The 23,403-nt window shown below is 43.8% G+C and overlaps 1 protein-coding gene across 5 annotated transcripts; it reads left to right on the forward strand.

Moving 5' to 3' along the window:
• Positions 1-151: 151 nt before the first annotated feature.
• Positions 152-21,482, forward strand: thrap3a (thyroid hormone receptor associated protein 3a). 5 transcript variants are annotated; one of them, XM_076280476.1, is made up of 11 exons: positions 152-533; positions 7,829-7,978; positions 11,383-12,303; positions 13,136-13,927; positions 14,259-14,431; positions 16,042-16,153; positions 16,417-16,501; positions 17,391-17,572; positions 17,839-18,034; positions 18,991-19,137; positions 19,472-21,482. In XM_076280476.1, exons 2-11 carry the CDS (start codon positions 7,857-7,859, stop codon positions 19,802-19,804), a joined length of 3,063 nt encoding a protein of 1,020 aa, XP_076136591.1. In that variant the 5' UTR covers positions 152-533; positions 7,829-7,856; the 3' UTR covers positions 19,805-21,482. The 5 variants fall into 5 exon arrangements, with proteins under 5 accessions (XP_076136591.1, XP_076136592.1, XP_076136595.1 ...); XM_076280477.1 differs by having other exon boundaries at positions 19,487-21,482; XM_076280480.1 differs by having other exon boundaries at positions 19,498-19,737.
• Positions 21,483-23,403: the final 1,921 nt, after the last annotated feature.

Below are 23,403 nucleotides of genomic sequence, written 5' to 3' on the forward strand. Positions count from 1 at the left end.
ATTTTTTTGTCTTCGTCAACTGAATTGATTTGGGCATGTCCCTTTAAAACTTTGGAGGAGGCTGTCAACGAAAAACTTGGGAAAGAAATTTGACCTGGGTTTTACTAGTAGCTGCTGAGCGCTGTCACACCCCCTTTCTGTCACTGAAAGGGGCTGTGTTGTCAGCTGGCAGGCACCAGCGCTGGAGAGCCATTAACTGAATGAAACATTCGCATGCGTTTTTAGTGGCTAGATGAGGTAGCCTATCGAGTGACAGTGACGGTAATGAGATATAATCTCTTTGGGGAAAAAGGCATCTTGGCTATTCTCTATCCGAGTCCGACTGGATTGCTAGGAAATAACATTTACCGTCGCACGGTGGTTTGATAGAATTCTTTTATGTATCCTTAAAAAATTTCTGTGATTTTCTTTCATTACGCTGACCAATTAATGCAATCGATATCAAGCTAACCAACATCATTGGCATCACTGGGACGGCCGGATACTATTCCACATCTCCAGTGGAAAAAAACGAGTTACACTGCAAGAACTGGGTAAGCGACAAACTTGACATTCTCCTTATAGCAAATCTAATGCTGTGCGCTGAGCGCTGCCGGTGACCGGTGAGTAGGTGTTACGCATTGTTATAACTATCACACAGTGATCAGTGACAGATCAGTTGGCAATGCATTGCAAGAAATCCACACTGATAATTCAGATAGCCGTCTCCTGTCGCTCACATTCAACTTGTTGCATTTTACTCGTTTGAGACGTGTGAGGTAAGGGCATCTGGCTCTGATGGGTTTGAACCCTCATATTAGCATCTCATCAGACGCTAAACTAAAGTTACAGAACAACCAAGTGGCAGACGTTTAGGATATTATGGCTCACACGTATGTGAGCTGACCTGACTCTACTGTAAAGGCAAGTGAGCATTTCATGTCACGAAATAATGCTGTATTTTAGTTTGTTATTTAATACTTTGTCTTGTTTAGGGCTTTGTTTAAATTTTGTTGAATGGTAGCTAAACACTGGACAATTTCTTTAGTTCTAAAGACGTGAGCGAAGTGTGTAGCCGAGAAAGCTGAATTATGTTAGATATAGGCAACATCAAGACACAACGTGAATACTAGATTGGTCTGCTTTTGCACACTCACATGTCTGCAGTGCACCCTTGACCCTTTCTATGGTCCTCTATTGGCAACGCTGATATGGGAGCAAATACGAGTCTCGCCTCAACGTTGCAATTAGGAATTGTTTTCGACTTTTGTGTGGCATTCTATAAACAACCGGCCAAAATAGACAGGAGCTCTAGCTGTTATTCTGTCGTGAAAGCAGCAGAGCTGAACATGGGATGCGTTGACAGTAATATTCATGATTGTCCTCGCGATTTGAGCACACTTCAGCGGGGTCTTCTCACACCTGGCCTGAGTGGAAAGTTGAAAATCAGTCAGTATTGCCAGGACTGTATTCGGGTTAGACACTGGGGAAATCTATTATTACAGTTTCTTGTTTGTTCCATCCATTCTGGATCTGTCATTGTGGCTGTTATTTTTGAAGTCAAATGTTATATTTTCTTGCTATGTCTTGCTTAGCTGTGTCTCTTGAATACATCCTTTACCTAGACTGAAATGCTTTAACCAAGGTCTCAACACAGCAGCAAAATATCAGATCAGGACGGGATCCGCAGCATTGTCAAAGGGCACTCCGAATGTGGTCCTTATAATAGCAACACAAACCACTGGTGCTGTCTTGATGCCTCATCAGGGTTTGGTTGCTTTAGGGTTACTACTGTTGCTGTGTTATTCCAACAGCTGTAGAACTGTGAGTCATATAGGGGTAATTTGGAGGTCTGGTGGTGGCAGGGTGCAGATATTGTCCACGTTTGGTTGTGTAAAAATTCCCCAGCAAATCCTGTGCAGTTGTCTATGCACTTCACATTTGATGAAAGGGACTGCATCCTTGTTTGTTTCAAGCAAATGGCAGTGCAGAGCTATGGCGTCCACTGCACACAATGTGCTGGGAGTCATAGCAGTTTCACAGAGATAGCGCCAGTGGCCTTGTTCCCTGCCTGGTCATGCTAAATGAGCTAAACAGGTGAAAAGGCTTGGGCAACAGCTGTCATTTTCAGGATGTGTGTACAGCATATGTCTCTCCTTCTCTCTCACACTCTCCATATGTGTGTGTGTTTGTGTGTGTGTGTATCTGTGTACTGTATGTCAGTGTGTGTTTGTGAGTTTGTGTGTGTGTGTGTGTTGTGTGCATAGATTCCAGGTAGAATTAAAGGGATGATTAGTGTCCGTGTCTGACACAGTTGTTTTTAGATGTCCAAAATCCCGATGATTAGGCCATAGACCACACACTGCCTACCCCAAACAGCTGCCCCCAGTTCATTATTTTGGGGGTGAGGGTGGGGGAATGGCCCTGCCGCTTTGAAATCAATCTCTTTCACCCTCCCCCATGTCTTTAAGTGACCTCTCATTATACTATGTGAGTGAGTCAGAATGAGTTTCCTCTCCTCTCTCCCTGGCTCACATAGCTTAGCAAAGTTACTGCTGATGACCAGTGCAGCAGTTTGAGTGAGTGGTGTCCCCTGACCTGGTTGTTGGGTCCTTTTAAGATTGCATGACTGGTTTGATTATGATGATATTGTAACGATTTGATAGCGACACACACAGTTGTCCAATCAAAAGGTTTATTCACTGAGAATGAGAGCAGGGACACAGACCAAGACCACAATGCACACAGGGCAGGTCAAGTAGACACACACACTACACATACAGGGGAGGATGCAGCCCCCCACACAAAAAGGATCACACATGAGGGAAAACTAAAAGGGAAACATGTCACAATAAAGACGCTAACATTACACTCAAAACTAAGGAGAATTAACGACATAAACCCCCCAAATGTTCGCTCTCGTATCCCAGGATGCCCTGCGCGGGAGAACGCTAACACTGTCTTTTGCGCCGACGTTACAATATGTATGTGACTGCTCGTCTGTCCGTGTGTGTTTTTCTCTGTATGTGTGTGTGTGTGTGTGTGTGTGTGTGTGTGTGTGTGTGTGTGTGTGTGTGTGTGTGTGTGCACGCGTATGTGTGTGTGCGCGTATGTGTGTGTGTTGTTTGTGTACATGTGCAAAATGTTTGTGTGTTTCGGTGTGTGTTCAAATCAAAGATTTCACAAACATTTATCCCCATCCTAACCGAAACAGCCTGCATAATTAGTTAGCCTACCCAGCAGATGTTTTGCAGTGAGAAATGTGTCAGCCTTTTGGTTGTTTCTCTGTTTCATATGAAAGTCAGGTGGACGTGCACCTGTGGGGCCTCGTCGTTCGCAGCTCTGAGCGCTGAACACAGTGTGGCTTTCAATCTCCTCATGACTGTTCTCCCCAAGCACTGTGACAGGCTGGCCTGTCTTCTTTTCACCAAATCTTTGGACACAGTTGGCAAAACAGTTGGCAAAACATCCCCTGGTGTGTGTATGTGTGTGTCTGTGTGTGTGTGTGTGTGTGTGTGTGTGTGTGTGTTTGTGTGTTTGTGTGTGTGTGTGTGTGTGTGTGTGTGTGTGTGTGTTTGTCTGTGTGTGTGTGTGTGTGTGTGTGTATGTGTGTGTGTGTCTGTGGCCAAAAACAACAACCTTTCAAAATGAATAACGCTGGAGATTCTGCCATGCAAGATCCATTTCAGTGAGCCCTAAATAGTCTATGGAATGAAGGGAGAGACCACTACATGTTGCGAATAGATGGCCCACCGTTTTCAAATGTTGCACTTTCTGTTTAGTCTTCAATTTCCTCAACTCTAAGTACTCTCACATGCTTGTAGAGATGAAGTATAAATTATTTAAGCCATAGTCATCCATGGATAATATCTCCCAAATGGTTCAGAGGCAAATTTTGTATCTAGAGAAGGCGCTCACATAAGTGAGTAATAATTCCAGCAAATCCTCCATGGACTAATGGTTTGCCTTATAAAGGAGCCAAGGAAAAGGACATGTTTGGTTTCAATTATACACTCTATTTCAGGCTTTGGCATTCATTATACGGGGCCTATCATCGTTCCTATACCAGGGGGCGCAATTATCGGACAAACACTGCCCTCACAATCCAAAAAAAACCTCAATGAAGCTGTTGAGCACTCGAGTTTGTTATGAGTTAAAATTATGTTTTTTTTTAATTAATAACATACTGGAATCCAGTTAGCTTTGGGGTTGTCATGTGAAGGTCAGGTAATCCCCACTAGACACTCTGCTGTTCATCATGTAGTTCTATGTCCAGGTTGTGTCCCCAACAGAAACTTTCACAGCGCAATGTGGCCACTTTCCACTTGATGGACTTGAGTGGCAGCAGGGGGAGAGAGAGGGGATGCTAACACCTACATTATCTGTTCCCTACTATAGACTTCTGTGCATCTATTTTAGGCTGCTGTTTAGGTCTCCCCCCCCCCACACACACACCTCCTCCCATCACTCCCTCACCCCCAGCCTCCTCCTAACATCCTTTGCTTTGTAAGTATGAGTCCATTGCGAGAAGAGATGGAAACTCACAGAGCTTTGTTGGATACAGGGGTGAACCCCCCCCCCCCCCCAACCCACATTTCATCGCCTCTAGAAATACACGGATGATAAATCTGAAGGGCCGACAAAGCACTCCTCCTCCCTTTGTCACACGGCAGCCACTGTGCCAGTTTAATAGTGGCATCATGGATACGGAACCATATTTAGGGACACTCAGGATACCGTGCTCTTAGCTAAGGCTTATCACAACTGAACCTCTTCCAAAGTCCTCAGATACACAAGAGATGTACTATGTCCATCGTGTGTAAAGACACAGTACAGTAGAGTAGTACAGAAGTTGTGTGAGAGTGGCTGGAGAACAACAGCTATCTCCTCTCTGCCTTCTTTGGGTTCTGCATAGTTAAAGGTCCGTGATTCGGTTTTTATAAAATGTTAAAGGTCGCTGATATTTGAGCTCCACAGCCAGTCAAATTACACCCTTTCCCTCTGCACTCCCAGGGCACCATTAGTGACTGGCGGGGCTTGGCTGTGGCTTGGTCCGAACCACTATGTTTGTTACCCCTTTTGTGGAGCCAAGCTTGTGTACAAACCCTGTGCACTGTGTAGCCTGCACTCTTAAAACGAATGTGTTTTCCCTATCTGGACACAGAGATGTGTTAAAAGCAACGTAAGTTGTGTTGATTTCAACACATTTGTTTTAAGAGTATGTTGCGTACGAACACTGCTTTTATTTATTTATTGTTTTAGTGCAAATGCTAAACAGAAAGGGAGAGCACCATAAGGTGTGTCCTGAGTTTGCCTACAATGTGTGGATCTGCGTGTGTGGAAGTCATGGAATCAAGTCTTTTGAGTGGAATCTCAGCAATAAAGAGCATACATTTATTGATCCTACTGTACGTCTAGTTCAGAGGCACTGTTCCTACGTACTCAACCCCTTGCAGTGCATCTTTAAAAAAAACTCTATCTATCTCTTTCTCTCTCTCTCTCTCTCTCTCTCTCTCTCTCTTTCTGTCTCTCACTCATGTACACCCATGCCCAATCACCTCATCAATGCCATTCTTCATTAGCTCAACACACTCAAGTTGCCTTATAAAAATGTTATGAAACATTTCGTCCTGAATATATCTCAAATGCCAGTAAGGAGAGACATGCTGGAGTGCATGTGGGTCGAATACAGATAGTGGGCTCATGATGCCTGTATAGTCAGTAAATGTATTTTTGGCTTTTCAATATACTGCATACTCATCATCATAATTTGACCCTCTCATGGAAAGGTTTGCTGGATATGCCTGTTCACTGTGTGTGCTAGTCTAGGCAGATCGATTCAGTACAAAATAAGAGGGGCCCATAACCAAAGGGTATTGAAATAATTCCTGCTTGAAACGCATGTATTCATATGACACAACTTCACTATAACATTGGGCTAAGTACGCAGCGAGATTCTGAACACATTTCTTGGAATTGTAGCATTCCACATTTCTAGGAATGTCTATGTCAATGTGCAATTGAAAGTTGGAACCACTTGATAAACAGCACAGGTTACAGTGACACCATCTCGGTTTGTTTTACCATAAATTGTCATTGCCATTGCATGCCTGTAATACCTGGCATTGCACTATGTAACTTTAGTGTAGCGCACCGTACTGTTTGACTCACTCTGGTACCCCTTTAGCATCAGTTTTTAACATGCAGGGCAGTCTGATAGACTTTCATGGAACTCTACACAGTCCAAGGCCGTGATCGTAATGTACATACCGGTATTCACGCTCAAATTGCTTTTTACTCACCGTTGTGGTGAAACAGCTTTTGTTCGCCCGAGGCTACTAATCCACACACACACATTTACAGTTAGCCTTGGGTGGGAGAAAAACCCACACAAAATCTGATAGGCATGTTTAATAGGTAGGTAATACTTTTAGACACTATTTTAAAAAGAAAACATACCACTCTATCTGTTCATGAATTTATATGGGACAAATATACCCCCCCTCCCCCCAATGTTGACTCGGCCTTGCTACACACTTGCTACACACACAAACACACACACACACGCACACACACACACACACACACACAAGGCGCTAAAATCCTTGATACCATTGAGTACAATTCTTCTTCAAATGTGACTGTTGAATTGAGAAAATAAAAATAAAAAACGAAGAGATAAGACAATACATAAAGCAATACATAAAGCAACACACAATACATAAAGCAACAAAAACATGTTTGGCAGGTAGAGTTCACAACAATGATTGCCTAGCTGTTGTCCCTGGTCCAAGAGATTATCCTAGATGAGTTGCACAGTTGTATGGTCAAGGTTGACAATGTTGACAAGGCTATGGACCACTGAGTACAATTCATACACCGTGTTGCTTTGACAAACAGTTAACTGTAAATCAGTATCATAGCTGTTCTGCTATAGCTGGGGCCAACATCTCGTGTGGGGAATTTAAATGAGGGAAAGTGTTTCAGATTGCTGGCATTGTTTTCACATTTGTAAAGAGCTTATTAGAAGGCTACCATTAATGATGTAAGAGAATACTTGCAGAGCACTTGAAATTCTCTCTGGATTGTGTGTGTGTGTGTGTGTGTGTGTGTGTGTGTGTGTGTGTGTGTGTGTGTGTGTGTGTGTGTGTGTGTGTGTGTGTGTGTTTGTGTTTGGCAGTTTTTGAACAACTGATCTGATTTACTCTTTATAGTCTAATACAGTCACATCCTATTAGGTCTGTAGTAATGAAGTGTTATCAGTGGCTGGTAGATGTCTGTGAAGAGAAGCCAAGTGCAGTGACTTCTGATTGATTGCTCTTCTCTGACACATACTTGATCAGTATGCGTAGTCAGTAGCTTTAAAACTGTTGCCAAATGGTGCTTCTTTCAAGATGCTTGCGTGTAACCTAGGTCATCTGTAAGGCATCACAGCTGAGCTTGAAAAGATTGAGAATGTAGACTGGCAAAGACCTGCTGTAGCCCTAACATCTAGTCAATAGCATTACTTGACCACTTTGTAATTGACCACTTTGTCATTGTCATTATTTTATTCCCCTAATCTGTGTCCTCCTCATTGTGCTTCTGTCCATGTAAGTAATATAAATAAGGCTTTAATTAACAACAACCATTCAGAGTTGAAAGTTTGTAGATATATGGCAACTTATTTTCAGCTCACTTTGATATTATGCTACTGGTCACCGTCACATCTTAAACAACACAATGGCACTGTGAATGTAAACGCAGCTGTTAACACCCCAAGCTGTGACTTCATGTGAGCCAGCTGTCTCTTCCCAGTCCTCTGGAGGTGTCTGAAACCCATTCTGGTGTCTTATCTGTGTTCTAACAGGCTAATCTGAAGCGGCTCTCCTGCTGGGATGTCCAAAACCCAGAGGTCGGCGTCCAGGTCTCGCTCCCGCTCCGCGTCCCGCTCCCGGTCGCCCTCATACTCCCGCTCCCGCAGCCGCTCCCCGTCACGACCCAAGAAGCGGCGTTACAGGTACCTGTGCACCTTATACGCGTCTCTGTTCTCGGCAAGATGACATGTGCAGGTCGTTTCTCTGCTTGATAGAAGGGCATTTCACTGAGACAGCTGCGAACCAAATTGTATCAGAAAAAGTTATCCACTACAATGAAGTCCACAGGATGAGTGATAACACAAACACAGGACTTTTTTATTTGTGTGTGTGTGTGTCTGTGGGGGGGGGGTGTGTGATTAGTGGAGATAGGGGCCTTTTTAGCCTCTGGCTATTTTTGTCTCACGCCAGAGCATAAGGACGGACATAAACACTCCACACACACTAAACATGGCCCTGCCAGAACAGACAAATTGAAACATGATAACAGGGGCTAACTGAGTCCTGACAGGCATTCTCAAGAATGTGAATGGTCAGAAGCATCTTTTATCTGACTGTGAGGCATCTGTAGTAGGAGATTAGTCTTAGGCCCAGGAGACCTCTAAGTTGGCATGTTCTTCATCTTAGTTTGACGTCAGACACTTCATTTAGCCAGTGCAACGGTGCCTGTCCCTCAAATAAGAGGTCCTTTACATGGTTAGAAAACAACAATATCATCTGTCATGTATTATTTGAAAAGCAGATATATTCTATATCTATGACTTATAGATTTTGACAGGGAATATGTGTGCTATAGAGGCGATTAATGTCACTTTTAATCTGTTAGTTTGTAAATAATCATTTTCTAAACTCTGTAATCGCAGAGAAAGTTGATTTGATGAAAGAAATGCAATTTGTAATATCATCTGAGTAGGTATTTAATGAACTGCATTAACCATATGCCTGTTCCATGATATAAATCCGGTACCATTGTATATGGAGTGTTCTGCCTTGTTAGCATAATTTGTCCAGACAGCTGTTCTTTTTTCCCTTGTTGCATAAGGTTTAATGTTAGTGGAGGGGTGTGGACTATACTCCTATTAGGCAGGAATCACTTTGACTGATTTCCTCTGGTAAAGCCATGGCTTTCATTTGTGGTGTGCTGAATTTCACTTCAGTTGCACAGCTTATGCAACAGCTTGTCAAGATTCTCACTGGACTTTGTATCCAGTTGCTAGAGGTCACTGGAGTTCAGTTAATGTGAACCAGGGGTTGTGGCCATCCCGCGTCTTTATGTTTTCGCTCGTGAATGTAGACTATTGAAAACGGTCTCTGATGTGACACACACACACACACACACACACACACACACACACACACACACACACACACACGTGCACATATAAGCTTTTGCAAGTCTCGGTGGACAACACCCAGCAACAGTGCTTTCACCTTATCTGATAGTGTGTGAATGGGAGAGGGCTGTCAGCAAGCTCAGCTGTTGAATTCCAGAGGGCTTATTTGCAAAGGAAAATTTGTTTTTGGCGTGACCACTTTCCTGTTGCTACCTTGGACAGAAAAGACCTTCCATGGGTGGTGTGAAACTAGTATAGCAGCACTTTCGTCCACGATCAGCATCAACATGGTGGGGATAAAGAGTGTCCTTGGGCTCTTTTGTGTGCCAGAGACAAACCTCATGCATAGTCATGATGGATATCGACCCAGTGTAGCCTGCAGTCAAGATGATCTGTATAATGCTATCTTAAATCACAGAACAAGTAACCTCAAAATAGCCTAGGCTAATTATTTAACCCAAGGTAATTCAGAACATATGAACGTGAGCTCATTTCTCCATTTGGAGAGGGCATAGAAAAGCATTCCTACAAGTGCCTACAACCAAATACGGGTAGGCGCCATCCTGGGCTAACGTCTTCTCTAATGCAATAAGATATTATGATTGGGTAGTATTCAGAATGAGGTAAGAAGAAATAATTATTGAATTGAATCATCACAAATTTGTCTGGAGTGAAAAGGCCAATATAATATAATATAGTATAATAATAGCATAAAAAAGAGTCTGATAATGAATGAATTATAATGAATCCTCAAGCTGCAATACTGTCATCTGGCAACAAGTGAAAATGTGATCTGTGCTTTTAAATATAGATAAGATTCTTTCGTGTACTACTCACTAAATTGCAGCTTTTCATTGAGGTTTCTGGGCAAGGCAAGCCTAGAGTAACTGGCAGACAGTGAGTCCTCCCCTCTCCGTCTTTCCCTCCCTCTCCTCTCTCTCTCTCTCTCACTCTCTCTCTGTCTCTCTCTCTCTCTCCTTTCCTCCCGGTCTGTCGGCGTCTCACTTTCTATGCTGCGCACTGGCGGTTTAGAGTAGAAATGTTTCCCATATGGCCCATGTGACTGTCTCTTTCCACTGGCTCTGCTGGAGCGCTGCATGAGAGATGCACAGTCTCTGCTGGCGTTCCCTGGGACTGTGTGCAATGCTCCCGTCTACGCTCCCATTACTTTCTCCTCGTTCAGTCCAATGAAAAAACGCACGGGGTGAGTTTGGTGTTTGTGTTTAAAGCTCCCAATGCGTCGGGAGCCATTTGTTTTTTTTTTTAAGGATGATGACCGATTGACTGGTTGATCATTATGCGCTAGATTTATAGGCTTTGAGAAAATGTGGAAGCTTGTTTCCCTGGTTGACAGTCTGTTTTTTAAGGGACAGATGTGTACATTCAATCTTAGTGTGGCCATTGTGGTTAAAAGTTTTTCTTTTTAGGTTGTGGATCTGAATTATCCGTTCATTTTGTATTTTATTCCAAACGCAAGTTTAACGCTGTGCTTTAGTTGATAATCAACCGGTGTCAGTGGATATAGTGGCTCTTTGGGATTTTGGAATGGAGATGGAAATTAAGTTGTTGGTCTAATGGTGGTTGGATTAATGGTGAATGTAAATCCATTTAGGTAAAACTGAAGGAGGGATAGGAGTTTGAGGTGGGATAGCCCAGCTATATAATTCCTCTGTGATTGAGGTCTGTGTGCTTTCGATGCTCAATGACTTTTGGCGTGTGTGGTGCAGCAGAGCCACCGTGTGGCCACTTTGGATCCTGCAGGCTTCATCAGAGCCATCATGCCTGTTGCTTTTTCATTTCCTCTGCTTTCTACTTCAGTAGTGCTTCAGTAACTGCCCCCACAAAAAAATCTATGTGCATATTCATAATAACCTGCTTGTACCTAAATGTATGTCAGCACACATATTTACATATACAGTAGGTGTATTCATTGTTGTAGTCTGCGTGTGTGTGTGTGTGTCTGTGTGTGTGTGTGTGTGTGTGTCTTTGTGTGTGTGTGTGTGTGTGTGTGTGTGTGTGTGTGTCTGTGTCTGTGTCTGTGTCTGTGTGTGTGATTGTGTGTCTATAAGTCTATAGTGTGTGTATATGTCTATAAGATTATGATGCAGAACATGATGTTATCTCCAGCCCTTTTAACTTTAGGTTTATGTAACATGTCTTTCATTGGTTTTGGTCTCCTCAGTTGTGCTTTCCTTTTGCCCCCCTTTTTGAAGCTCTAGGTCTCCCTCGCGCTCCAGATCCCATTCTCCGGCTCACAACCGGGAGAGGAATTACACCCGGGAGTACCAGAACAACCGGGAGTTTCGGGGCTTCCGAGGCTCTCGACGGCCCTACTTTCGCGGTCGAGGACGGGGCTACTTCCCCCGCGGCCGCTTCCAGAGAGGAGGCCGGGGCGGCAACTTCAATAACTACCGCAACAACAACAACAACTGGCAGAACTACCGGCAGCATCCCCAGCAGCAGCAGCAGCAGCAGCAGCAACATCAGCAGCAGCAGCACAACAACTGCAACAGCCACAGTCCCAAGAGGGGGCGCTGTCGCTCCCCAAAGAAGCGCTCCGGCAGCCCGCCCTCGCGCAGCTACTCCGATGACTCGTCCCGCCGCTCGCGACACTCCTCCTCCTCCTCCTCGTCCGGGGCTTCCTCTTCCAAAAAGAGATCCGGCTCCCACGGCCACAAGAGGAGGCGCAGCAAGAGTGTGAAGGAGGACGCTGCAGCCACCGCCGCCTCCTCCTCCTCCTCCAAGGAGACCCGGAAGGGAGCCGCCGATGGGGAGCGGGGAGCGGAGAACGCGGGAGGGCCGTCCACTGAGGCGGAGGTCGGGCCAGGGGCTGATTTGGGGGCAGGGGCAGGGGCAGAGGCAAGGGAGGAGGTGGGTTCTGGAGGCTGGCAGGCTGTGACAGAGACGAGTGACGCAGGTGGCCAGGGCTCGTCGCTGCCTGCCAGCCAGAAAAGCCCCTCTCCCAAAGGTTCTAATGCCACCAGCAATGGCACCCCCCTCTGGCAGGGCACTGAAGGTGCAGCCCCCATAAAAAGTCCCCCTAAGAAAAGCCCCACGCCTGCCTCCACCGGATTTGGCTTCTTGTCAAAAGACAGCAGAGGAGATGACCAATCCATCTCCAGTGCATTTAAAAAGTAAGCCAAGTTTTTTTCTTCTTCCTCTCTCTCTCTTCCTTCTTGCTCATTTTCTCCCAATCTCTCTCTCTCTCTCTTTCTTTCTCCTTCTCTCGCTTCTCTTCCCCTCATTTCCCACTCTTTTTATGGTTCTTGGAAGAGAACGTTTCTCACGACAAAAATGTGTTTCAAATGTGTTTTCTGTCTTGTGTTAATCTCTCCCTTGCCTAAAAAAATAGCCTGCAGTGGATCGCAACGTAGATAAATATCGCTCAGAAATAGCTAGGCAGCATCAGACTGTTTACATTGCCTGAAGATGCTTACGACTGTTGGGTCTAAATAAGCATGTTTGTTAGGTGATTGTTTTTAGTTGTGTGTTTTGTGTGTTGTGTCATGCTGTGTATTTTGACAGGATGAGAGCTGGGCTGGGCATGTCTTAACTAGCATAATCACTCCCGGGAGATAGTGAAGGCGTTTGTGTGCAGCTTGGATTAGTTACACTTCACAGGCTTCTCCATAGCTGTTCTTGCAGCTGGGTTCGCCTTTTAAAGATCTTCACAGCACAATTATGCATTGTGTGCTGAACGGTGCTTAATAACAGGAATGTTGCTGAACAATGATTAAGAGAGACACATCATAACTCATGTCAGTGAATTTTGGTTCTTTCCAAAGCCTTTTGTTTTAAGAAGTCCAATTTAGTGTTTAGAACTTGCAGAATTTATAGGTAATTCATAGCTATATTTTATATTTTGCAGTCAGTTGAATTATCAGTCAATTTTTAGTAGAGCTTTTGGAGGTATTTTCCATTGATCAGTTCATAACAGCCTCTGACCCAATTTATTTCAATTCCCAGGTTCCTTGAGGAACAGAAGAGCAAACAGCTCAGTGAGTTTGAGAATGGCAGGGAAGACAATACAGTCGAGGAGACTACTGACAGGAGAGAGAAGGGCAGTGGCAAGGCCACGCTTCATGTCTTTGAGAAAGGGCCCAACTTTAGCTCCAAGTTCTCGAGCCACAATGGTAAAGCAGCCAAAGAAAGGTACTCCTTTGAGGACTTCACCATTAAAGCCTCCTGCAACAACTACTCCAGGGGTCCTGCCTTTCATGGGCATAAGGAGAACGGAGAGGAGCATGATGATGATGATGATGATGATGGTAATGATTATGATGATGATGAAAACGAGGAGGTGTTGAAATCCCAACATCAGATGACAGAGGCGGATGTCGAGGCGCCGAAGCGCAAAGGCAAGGCAGCGTTGTCGGCGCGCGAGCTCTTCGAACTGGCCTTCTTCCACGCCTCGCAGGACGCTGGTGACCTGGAGCTGCTGGAGCAGCAGCTGTTCCCCAACCGCAAGCAGGAGCGGGCAGCTGCCGTGGCTGCCGCGCTGGTCCGCAGGGAGATGGCAGGGAGGCTGCAGGGAGGAGCGCTCTCCCCAGAGAAAGGGTCCAAGGCCCGGAGCAAGGACAAGGCCCCCTCCACTGTCACGGCCCCTGTCCAGACCCAGGCCCAGTCTCGGAGGCCAGCGGAGAGCTGGGGCTTGGACACACTAATGGGTATGAGGGAGAAGTCCCCGTCCAGGGTGATTGGGAAAAGGGGAATAGATGTGAGTGTGCGAATGGACTCTCTCGACGACAACATGTCAAGGTATGTTATTTTCACTTCAATTTTATGACTTTACAATTTTGTTTGTATAAATGTATATACTGAAAAACTGATTTTTCATATACAAATGAATGAATGTTATATTAGCAAAATCTTCACCTGACTGGTGTGTTATGTGCACAGTACTAACTTTGGTTATAAAGCCAACTACATGTTCTTTAGGTATTATAGACTGTGAAGGCTTATTAAAACTCTGGTTGCAAACTATTTATTAATAGTTTGTACTAACAGTTTAATAATGATAACCTGCTCCCGTAGTTCTTACTGGAGAACTGGGGTGCTAACTGAAGGGGTGTTCTTGTGTTTGCCACAGCTCCAACAATCTTGTTGAGAGTGAGAGGCGTCTGGGTCGGGCCCAGCCTCAGCCTGCTAGAAAGGAGCCGGAGGTCCACTCTGCGGCCAAGCGCTCTCAGGCAGGCCACATCTGCCGCTGCTCCACCGATCTCTTCTCCCAGCACATCGTCACCATCATCCACAACGTCAAAGGTGTCCTTCAGCTTCACAACCTTCATGCCGTGCACTGCAGCAGATTACACACAAGCAGCACTGAACAACTCCAAACCACTCACACAGCTATAGACAAGGGCTAGGGCTAGGGTTAGTCTTGTAGACATGCTGATTAAAGGGATGTAGGGTAGCATTTATCCAGTAGGTTGTTGTACAAGAAAGATGAATGCCTATATTTAAATATGTGTGTGTCTGGAACACAGTTTGTGGCCAGATTTGAGGTAAGTGTTAGCCAGATAGTTATCTAACAATTGGCGAGCAATATTGCTTCTTAAGCCATGGAAATACTTTAGAAGGGATTACTATTGATATGTTCAAAAGCCGTCTTTATTTATAACTGGTTTGAACTTTGTCTGTCAACACTAGTTTGTGACATAATTACTTTGATCTGTAAACTGAACACATACACTATGTGAATGCATGGCAAAATAAACCATTTCGGCTGTTTTTCTGGGCAGTTCTCACACCACAAAGCACTAGGTTCAAATGTTATCCTGAAATAACCCTATGCTCTGAGCTATAAACTTTATAGGAAGAAGTCGTATAAAATGTGTGCGTTTAGTTTAATATGCAAAACCTTTCACAGAACACAGTCCCTGGTGGCTTTTGTTCTGCTTTTTCACACACTATTTACAAACAGAATTCTGTTTCGCTGAGAATCTTGGTCTGAGGTCTACTGTCTATAGCCAAGAATGTCAGGCCACAGTTTTGTTAGTCCATGAAGAGGCATGTTGTCCAAGCCTGTCAGAATGACTGAATTCCCAGTAGTGTGTTTTTCTCTTGTGGGAGGGTTTGTTTTTACAGTGCACTGGGTTAATGTTTGGCTTCCAGTGATATTTTTCTAAGATCTGCAAGCTGTCCAGATAGATGGTTATTTGCTCCATTGTAGCATCCAGTGACATACAAAATCAACTTATTTGTGTTGAGTTAGGGATTATTGGGTAGGAACAGTAATATAAACATAGATATTTGTGGCATTGAGATGGTTTTGCCATTTTTAGATTTCATAAACTGAACAGATTCACTTCCCTTTTGGAATCTGTTAAGATGTGCCAGTAGTGTTATATTGGCCTTGACTCTGCTCCATGAAAAAATGTTTCATTGCTTTGAGTCAGAGCCTCATGAGCACAAAAAGGGTATAATGAGAAAGGGCATTGAAAGCAATACTTTGGAGACTACATTTTTATAAAACCACATTTCCCTCTTGTTTCCCCCAGAAATACATAAACACACAGTATATTTGGTGGTGATCCAATGTATAGGAACCCGATCACCGTGAGCTGTTTCTTGGGAACGCCGTGTATTCCACTGAAATAACACGATAGTCCCTGGGATACAATCCCACACTGGTTCTGATCCTTTGCAAAGGCCCTTCTAATGGCAAAGGTATTTAGTGAAGTCTTGAGAGCTGACTTTAGTGCGGACCAAGTTTGAGTTGGGCCACTGTAAACCCCCCCCTCTAAGCTCTACCGTTGGGAGAGCCCATTCTGGGCCATCACATCAGTACAGCCCCAGGACCTCTGGTGTGAGGTTTGCAAGGTGTTACTGCTGTCAACTGCAAGGTGTAAAAAGGTGTGTTTCGCCCGCAGCACAACACTTCTCCTGCTCTGGGATGACTCTGACAGACAGATTCGCCATGTACCAGAGAAGAGCTGCAGAGAAGGAGATAATGAAGGCACGCAAAAGCCCAGAAATACACAGGTAGTTATGGAGATATGAACTTATGTTTGAGGTATTCAATCCAGCAGATGTCTGTTGTAACTTGGTGAACATACTAAGGTTAGTCCTATATTCCTTTGTTTGTTGATGTGCCTTCTTTTAAGGAAAAGACTAAAGAAATTAGAATTGCAAAATAGCAATTTATAATCTTTGGTTCTCCAGTCCAGTTTTTGTGCTAGAGAATGTAGGTGTCCTGCTTTTGATTTTAACTTAACAGTTTGTGCATTGCTTTTTTTTTTCCCCAGGAGAATTGATGTTTCTCCCAGTGCTTTTAAGAAGCACGCTCACCTGTTTGAGGAGATGAAAGACCTCGGGGAGAGCAGCTACAAGGTGACCCAACATTTTGAAATATGAAGGTTCTGTTTTGGAAAAGAATGAGAGGAATAAAGAAAAGCAAGCGAGCCAGAGCACAAGACAGAGCCAGGCAGCAGCCCTGCTCCCACACCTTTAGATGCTCTTCTCTCTCTCCCTCTCTCCCTCTCTAAGCCCCGTCTATTCTCTGTGGAGAGGTCCAAACAGTCTTAACAAATGTGCCCCAAAAACTCAAACAGATGCACATTCACTTGGTCGCATTTTTAAAGGCCCTCTCCTGGTATGGTTTGATTGTTCTCTGAGGTAAAGCCTCCCTAAGGCTTTTGAGTGGGGAGGAAAAAAAAAATAATGTTAAAACAAAAACATGAGGGTGGCAGCTGTGGATGCGAACCAAATGCTCCTGTGTGAATTCCACTGAAACGGACACTAAACAAAACACATAGTAAGTATTACTCAAAAACCTGACAAGAACAAACAACCTTGGGGTCAGACACTATCTTAGCCCTAATGTACTTTCAAGTGGTCTTGTCTTTGCCCATATCAGAGCATATTGTGTGTGTTATAGTATCTTATTGTATAAGAATGTTACAGTAGATTTGTTTCTGTAAAAATAAAGTGTATTATTGATTCCAGTAATTCCACAGTATTCATGTTGCACGACTGTAAAGTTTTATGCTGCATGGGACTGAAATGCACTCAGACATCTCTCCTTTGTCCTGTGTGCTTGGTCCTCTCTGACCAGGACTCTGTCCAGCCACATCATGTGTACTCAAGTGTTGTTGAAGGAGTATTATGCGTCCGTCTCTGTCCGCCCATCACAAGTTCTGTCTGTCCAGGCAGCAGAGCTGCGTTTTGTATTAACCCAAAGTCTGGCCACATCGCTGTTCTTTTTGTTTCCCGCTGGCAGGCCAAAGGCAAAAAAGCCAAAGGCGACTCAATGGATCTGCGACAGGACATAGAGCGCCGGAAAAAATACTCCAGTCGCGAGACTGAGAACAAACATGAGCAAGGGAGAGACTCGGGAGAGTCCTCAGACTCAAGCCGAGAGAGATCCACAGAGAAGACATCCAAGCATCGCAGCAAACACAAGTAAGTTAGCTCCAATCAGCTGTCATGCTCCAGTCAAATGTCTCCTTAGTTTTGGCTTGCAACATAGCGACTTGTAGATAGATAGATAGATAGATATATAGATACTTTATTGATCCCCAAGGGGAAATTCAAGAACCCGCCTCAGATTTGCCCTTGAAATAAATACTTCAACTGAAGCCCATCTTCTCTCCTTTCCTCTCTTTGCCTCTCTTCTTCCCCCTCCTCTTTTCTCCTGTCCTCTCCTCTGCTCTCCTGTTCCCACTCAGGAAAAGCAAAAAGAAGCGTGAACGTTCTCATTCTTCATCGTCCTCCTCGTCCTCCTCGTCCTCATCTCATTCCAACCGGGGGGAAGACTACCCTAATGAGGGTGCAGGCCCCAAGGACAGAGGCTTCAACAAGGCCCGTCTGGGGCCCCGAGATCACGGGGGCCCCAAGGAGAGAGGACGGGGCCGTGGAGGCTTTGTAAGTCAGCCCCCGCCCAGCATTCAGTCGATTTCAATTGAATATCATTGATTCACATAGAACCATTAACAATGGACATTGTGTCAAAGCACTTTACACAGCCCACCCAAGGCCTGAAGTTGATAGTATGGAAACAACCTTAAGCTAGGCGACGCTGTACAATTTTGGTTCAGTTTTGAATCAGGCCGGATTCCCATCCGATTTGTCATGCAGTTCGTGCAAGGTCTACAGTACAAGGCCCAATTAAAAGTAAAAAAGAACAATCAACGTTCCTGCTCCGGACCGGTCGGTTTGGATTCCTGCCATTTAGTTGTTGGCTGTCTTGCAAAGTCAGCAGTTCGAGTGTGCCACTTGAGCAGAGTAGTGGCGACCTATTTAAATGTATAGTGTGAGTTACTATGACGTACGCAACTGATAGAATCGCACAGTGTCAGTCTGGTTTAAGGCTAAGGCAGCCACCATTTTAAATATGATCAATTTCAGGCCTAGGACTGAACAAAACAATGTTAATTGCCCTATATGAATCAATACAACTGTATTATATTGAATTGAATTGGAAATGTGAAAATAAAGAGGGGAGTAGAAAAGGCCAGGAAAATGAAAAATAAGACAAGAGTGATCTCTCCATTCCACTGCTCTCCTTTTCAGTGGCAGTGAAAACTGTAGATAGATAGATAGATAGATAGATAGATAGATAGATAGATAGATACTTTATTGATACCCAAGGGAAAATTCAAGATGTGATTGTGTGTTGTTTTTGACCATTGCCCTTACCAGAGAAAGACTTTTTCATCTGCAGCTGAACTTAGGTTGAGAGCATATAGTTATATATAGTTATAGGTTAGAGGATAAAGGATATAGTGCAGCAAAAGTTGTCTGTCAGTGTCAAACTCCCTTTATGCTGAGCAGGTATGGCTTTACTCAGTCCCACTGTTGATATTCTTTCACATGTGCAGCAGCTGAGAATCAGAGGAAGGAGTTGGAACAGGGGAAATTTCCAGAACAATAGTAATGGAAGTGGCCCTGGCATGGGCGCGCCAGTGCACAGACAGAATGAGGAGAGGGATCCAGAGCACACCCCCAAGAGCCGGACCTACTACCTGGTCCGTTACTTCCATTGCTCTGTTTCTACATCTGTGCAGATTTAACACAGTAGCATTGGTTTCATTGCTCATTGTTTATGTCCGGCATTACCTACTTTAGAGCATCATTATGAGTGTGGCTCTCAAGTGATTGGTCATGATTGTGTGTGTGTGTGTGTGTGTGTGGGGGGGGGGGGGGTGTATGTTGAACAGACTATCCTTAGATCGTTGTAGACACCTATTGGAAAAAATATGTACTTTACTGCCATAACTACTGCAAATATCAAACACCACAGCGCTTAAAGTGCCACATTGTTTGAAATTCCGATCAGTTTTGCTTTTCTTTGACCAACAGCTGTCTCTCTTCCAGCACGACGACAGGCAGGGAGACAGGGACAAGAGGTGGATGGAGAACCGCGGGCGCGGCCGGGGCAGTTTCGTCCGCAGCGGAGGCCGCTTCCTGTTCCGTAAGGCTGCCCCCTCCTCTGTGGCCACCACCACCTGCACCACCTCCACCGTGACCACCACCAGCAACGGCAACACCAATGCCACCAATCACGCCAGCCCCAAGTGGACGCACGACAAGTTCCAGGGCAGCGCGGAGGAGGGCGAGGTGCAGGATGACGACACGGACCAGGAGCGCAAAGAGGACGCCAATGCCGGAGTGTCGGTCAGCTCTGGCCAGTGAGAAGTTAAGGGCTGGATTGGGATGGTGACCACCACCCCGTGAACTTTGACCTGGAAGCAAATCATCAAATCACCAATCATGCTTGTATTTGCTGAAGTAGTAGAGGAAGTGCTTGTTAGGGCACAGAGACAGCTTTGCTTGTGCAACTCCTTACTGTAGATGAACAAACACTCGTCAACAGATGCATCAATGCCAATGATTCAGTCATAACAGGAGAGGTGCAAGACTGTTCTTTCAGAGGCCGTCAACAGGGTGGACTTACTCGAAGATCGGTTATGTGGTATCCTCTGTCCAGTTGAGTCAGCTTTAAGTAATACATTGTCTCTAAGACAATGAATGGCTGTATTCCAAAGTCAGTGAAATTTGCTGAACTAGTCAGTTTGGAAAAGTTTTATTTGTGTATCACATGTTTTGTTGGTATTGTTGGAAGACCAGTGGAGATATCATGATTCATAACTTTTCTCTTCATTTATATATCACTTGTTTTACCAAGCACAAAACCGAGACAATAGGGTTGTGCCTCAGATAATAGATCTTTAGTACATCAGTTGTTAGCAGAATGAAAGGACAATATATATACATTAGATTTATACTATACTAAATTTACTGTAGTGAAAAAATCATGAACTTTTGCTGAAATAAATGATATAACATATATGAGCTACCTTGCAATTACACTGAAAGGTACAGCAGTCTAGATGGATTGACACAGATATCCAAACATGCTTAGAACTGTTAAATATCAGTACATGAATGACAGTACATGTGAAGTCCTAACAAAATAAAAAGTTGAGCAAATCACGCTGGAAGTCATGCAGAAGGCTTTGAAGGTCAATTATGGTACAGAGAGAAAGCTGCTTAAAGTTTTTGTGAAAGAGGCTAAGATAAGATCTAAGCATCGTGGCGTTCAGAGTGCTTGGGCCTCTTGTTGAGAATGGGACCAAATGAACAGAGGTCTAACCAGAGTTAACAAGTTGAGTACTAACTGTCTGCTGCAAATGGCAGTTTCTTTCTTTTTTTAAAAAATATTGTATTATTTCTTGTTAGGGGCTATCGAGTCATTTTAATGTGTATGTCAGTTTCCTGTGCAGATGATTATGTTCTTCTTTTGCAATGTGTTGTGTGTACGCTGGTGACCCTGTGGTGAAAACTTCCTAATATACAGTAATGTTTGGAGTACAATGTGCCTTGGTCATTTTTGTGTCGATTTCACTCATTCACATGAACTGGTGGCAAAAGTGGTAAACACAGGAAATGAATTTGGGGTGACTATTTTACTGCGCTTTGAAGATGCAAGAAATCTGGAGATATAGTTGTGACTAGTTTGCTCTTTGTCTCTTGTTAGTTTTTATATCTTCACCAGCAGTGTACACCTGTACAGTGCAACTGAGTCCACTGGGAAAGGATTTGGAAATAAATAAAATAATTCAGCAATTATTAAGAGAGGTAAATGCATAGTGGCAATATAAGTGCTGTTAAAAATGTACTTTAAACTTTAAAATCTAAAATGACTGTTGCACTAAAGTGACCTGTGTGTCATTTAGGTTCTGGGTTGCACTGTGTCTATGTATGGGATGCACATTTGGATTGACATTTTTTGTGGTTTGGGGCAAATTGTTTATAATGGTCTTGTAGTTCTTGTTTTCACTCTAGATTGTCAATTAAAACATTTGGTTTATTTAATGTGTGTTGCCTATTTAATGTGTGTTGAATCTAAACAGATTCCTTTAGTCAGACGACACTATTGAAAGGTCACATCACCCACTCTTCTCAGTAAAAGGAAGGCTCAGAAAAAGTAATCTGCTACGAGGTGAGGGGACTGGATTTAGTGTAATGGTGGTGGGTGTAAGGACCGTAAAAATATTACCAACGACGGTTACCAACAACTTGAAATACCACTCATCTTGAGTCTCTCTGAAGGGAACATGAGCAAAAAAATATATAAAGTTTAGTTTCATGAAAGTTTCAGGTGCTCACGCAAACCTTTTGTGTGAGCACATACAAGCCTGCTGTAGGCCTATATGTAGCCAGGGACATACTTAGTCTAGTTACATTTTTATGAACCCAGAAATGTTGAGTGCCCTAAAGTTTTATTGCAGAAATATTATCCATAGGGCTATTGGATAGAATTCAACTAAAAGTGGCACTTTGGGCTATTTGCATAATTAGCATAAGATAATTAAAGTGAGACACTACAGGTGAATATGATATTTTTTTTAAATAATAGATATCACCATAAAACTTTCTCAGTTGATTACTTATGTTCAGATGAGAAAAACATGTATTGCATGTTTTTTCTATTTTAATGTTTGAATATGCAAATAAGGCCCTATCTCATTAAATATGCGCTTATTTGCTTACAAACAAAATCAGATCGTGTGATAAAGCCAGGCTCAAAATAATTTTTCCAAGGGAAAACACGTACACTTGGGAGTCTGAGTTGGTGAAAACCTTTAAGGAACCTGGTCAGGATGTTGACCTATTACACCATTCCGGCCTTCATCGTACCCATATGAAGAAAAGGATTGGTTTTATTGAAATGGTTAGACTATAAGGCAGTTGTTAGGCAGGTGTTGCAGTGAAAAGCCCAACAAGCTCTTTAATGAAGCATAGGTGTATGCAAGCAGGCAGTCTGCCATACTTTGTAATGACACAAACTGGCCCTGAGGAGTGGGAGTCCTGGGTATTGGGCTTCAGGGGATATGTTGAGACTGGAGCTGTAGCCACAGACAGATTAAAGGCACACTATGCAGGTTTTTTAGCTTAATATGGACGTTTTTTAGCTTCATTTACCTTCATTTACCAGCTTCAGAGTCATTGGAATGGTTATATGACTTTTTTCGGGTTGAATGGTGGCCGTCTTGCTTCCCCCTAGCGCCTGTGAGCGGAAAAACCACCCTTGCAACTGTGGGCCGGCAGGCCGACGGCCTCAGTGTCAGGAAGTATAACGAGTGTAACAAATTGCTTTACTGCATTCAAAATACACATACACGCCAGGCATCGGCTAGAAAAAGGTAGCGATGGAGTTTCTCAGCCATTCGTCATGACAGAGCAAGTGAAAAATATTTGCCAATACTGCATAGTTTACCTTTAAGGAATTAAGTTTCTATTGCAAAATAACTATACAGCATGCACACACACACAGAAATGCTCAAGAATTATATACAAGAACTATATACAGTATGCAAAATTACTAAGTATAGGTATATATACTCTTTTGATCCTGTGAGGGAACTTTGGTCTCTGCATTTATCCCAATCCGTGAATTAGAGAAACACACTCAGCACACAGTGAACACACAGTGAGGTGAAGCACACACTAATCCTGGCGCAGTGAGCTGCCTGCTACAACAGCGGCGCTCGGGGAACAGTGAGGGGTTAGGTGCCTTGCTCAAGGGCACTAGAGCCGTTCCTACTGGTCGGGGTTCGAACCAGCAACCCTCCGATTACAAGGCCACGGCTGCCCACTATACTATACAGCATGCACACACAAACAAACACACAATATACAAGAACTAATAACAATACATGTATGAAAGTAATAATACTTTCATACACAGAATACAGCTCAAAGTGCTTTACAATTGGAGCATAACACAA

Source organism: Alosa pseudoharengus, unplaced genomic scaffold (genome assembly GCF_046254945.1).
Source record: "Alosa pseudoharengus isolate Yale_2024_CS ecotype anadromous, Long Island Sound unplaced genomic scaffold, YU_APseudo_1.1 YU_APseudo_1.1_scf_12, whole genome shotgun sequence".
Classification (NCBI taxonomy): domain Eukaryota; kingdom Metazoa; phylum Chordata; class Actinopteri; order Clupeiformes; family Clupeidae; genus Alosa; species Alosa pseudoharengus.

Bases quoted from the DNA above. Each gene is read 5' to 3' on its own strand.
- thrap3a (XM_076280476.1), top strand. From the start codon at position 7,857: ATGTCCAAAACCCAGAGGTCGGCGTCCAGGTCTCGCTCCCGCTCCGCG. The intron at 16,502-17,390 runs GTGACCCAACAT...TCCCGCTGGCAG, and splicing joins TCGGGGAGAGCAGCTACAAG to GCCAAAGGCAAAAAAGCCAA. The intron at 17,573-17,838 runs GTAAGTTAGCTC...GTTCCCACTCAG, and splicing joins AAGCATCGCAGCAAACACAA to GAAAAGCAAAAAGAAGCGTG.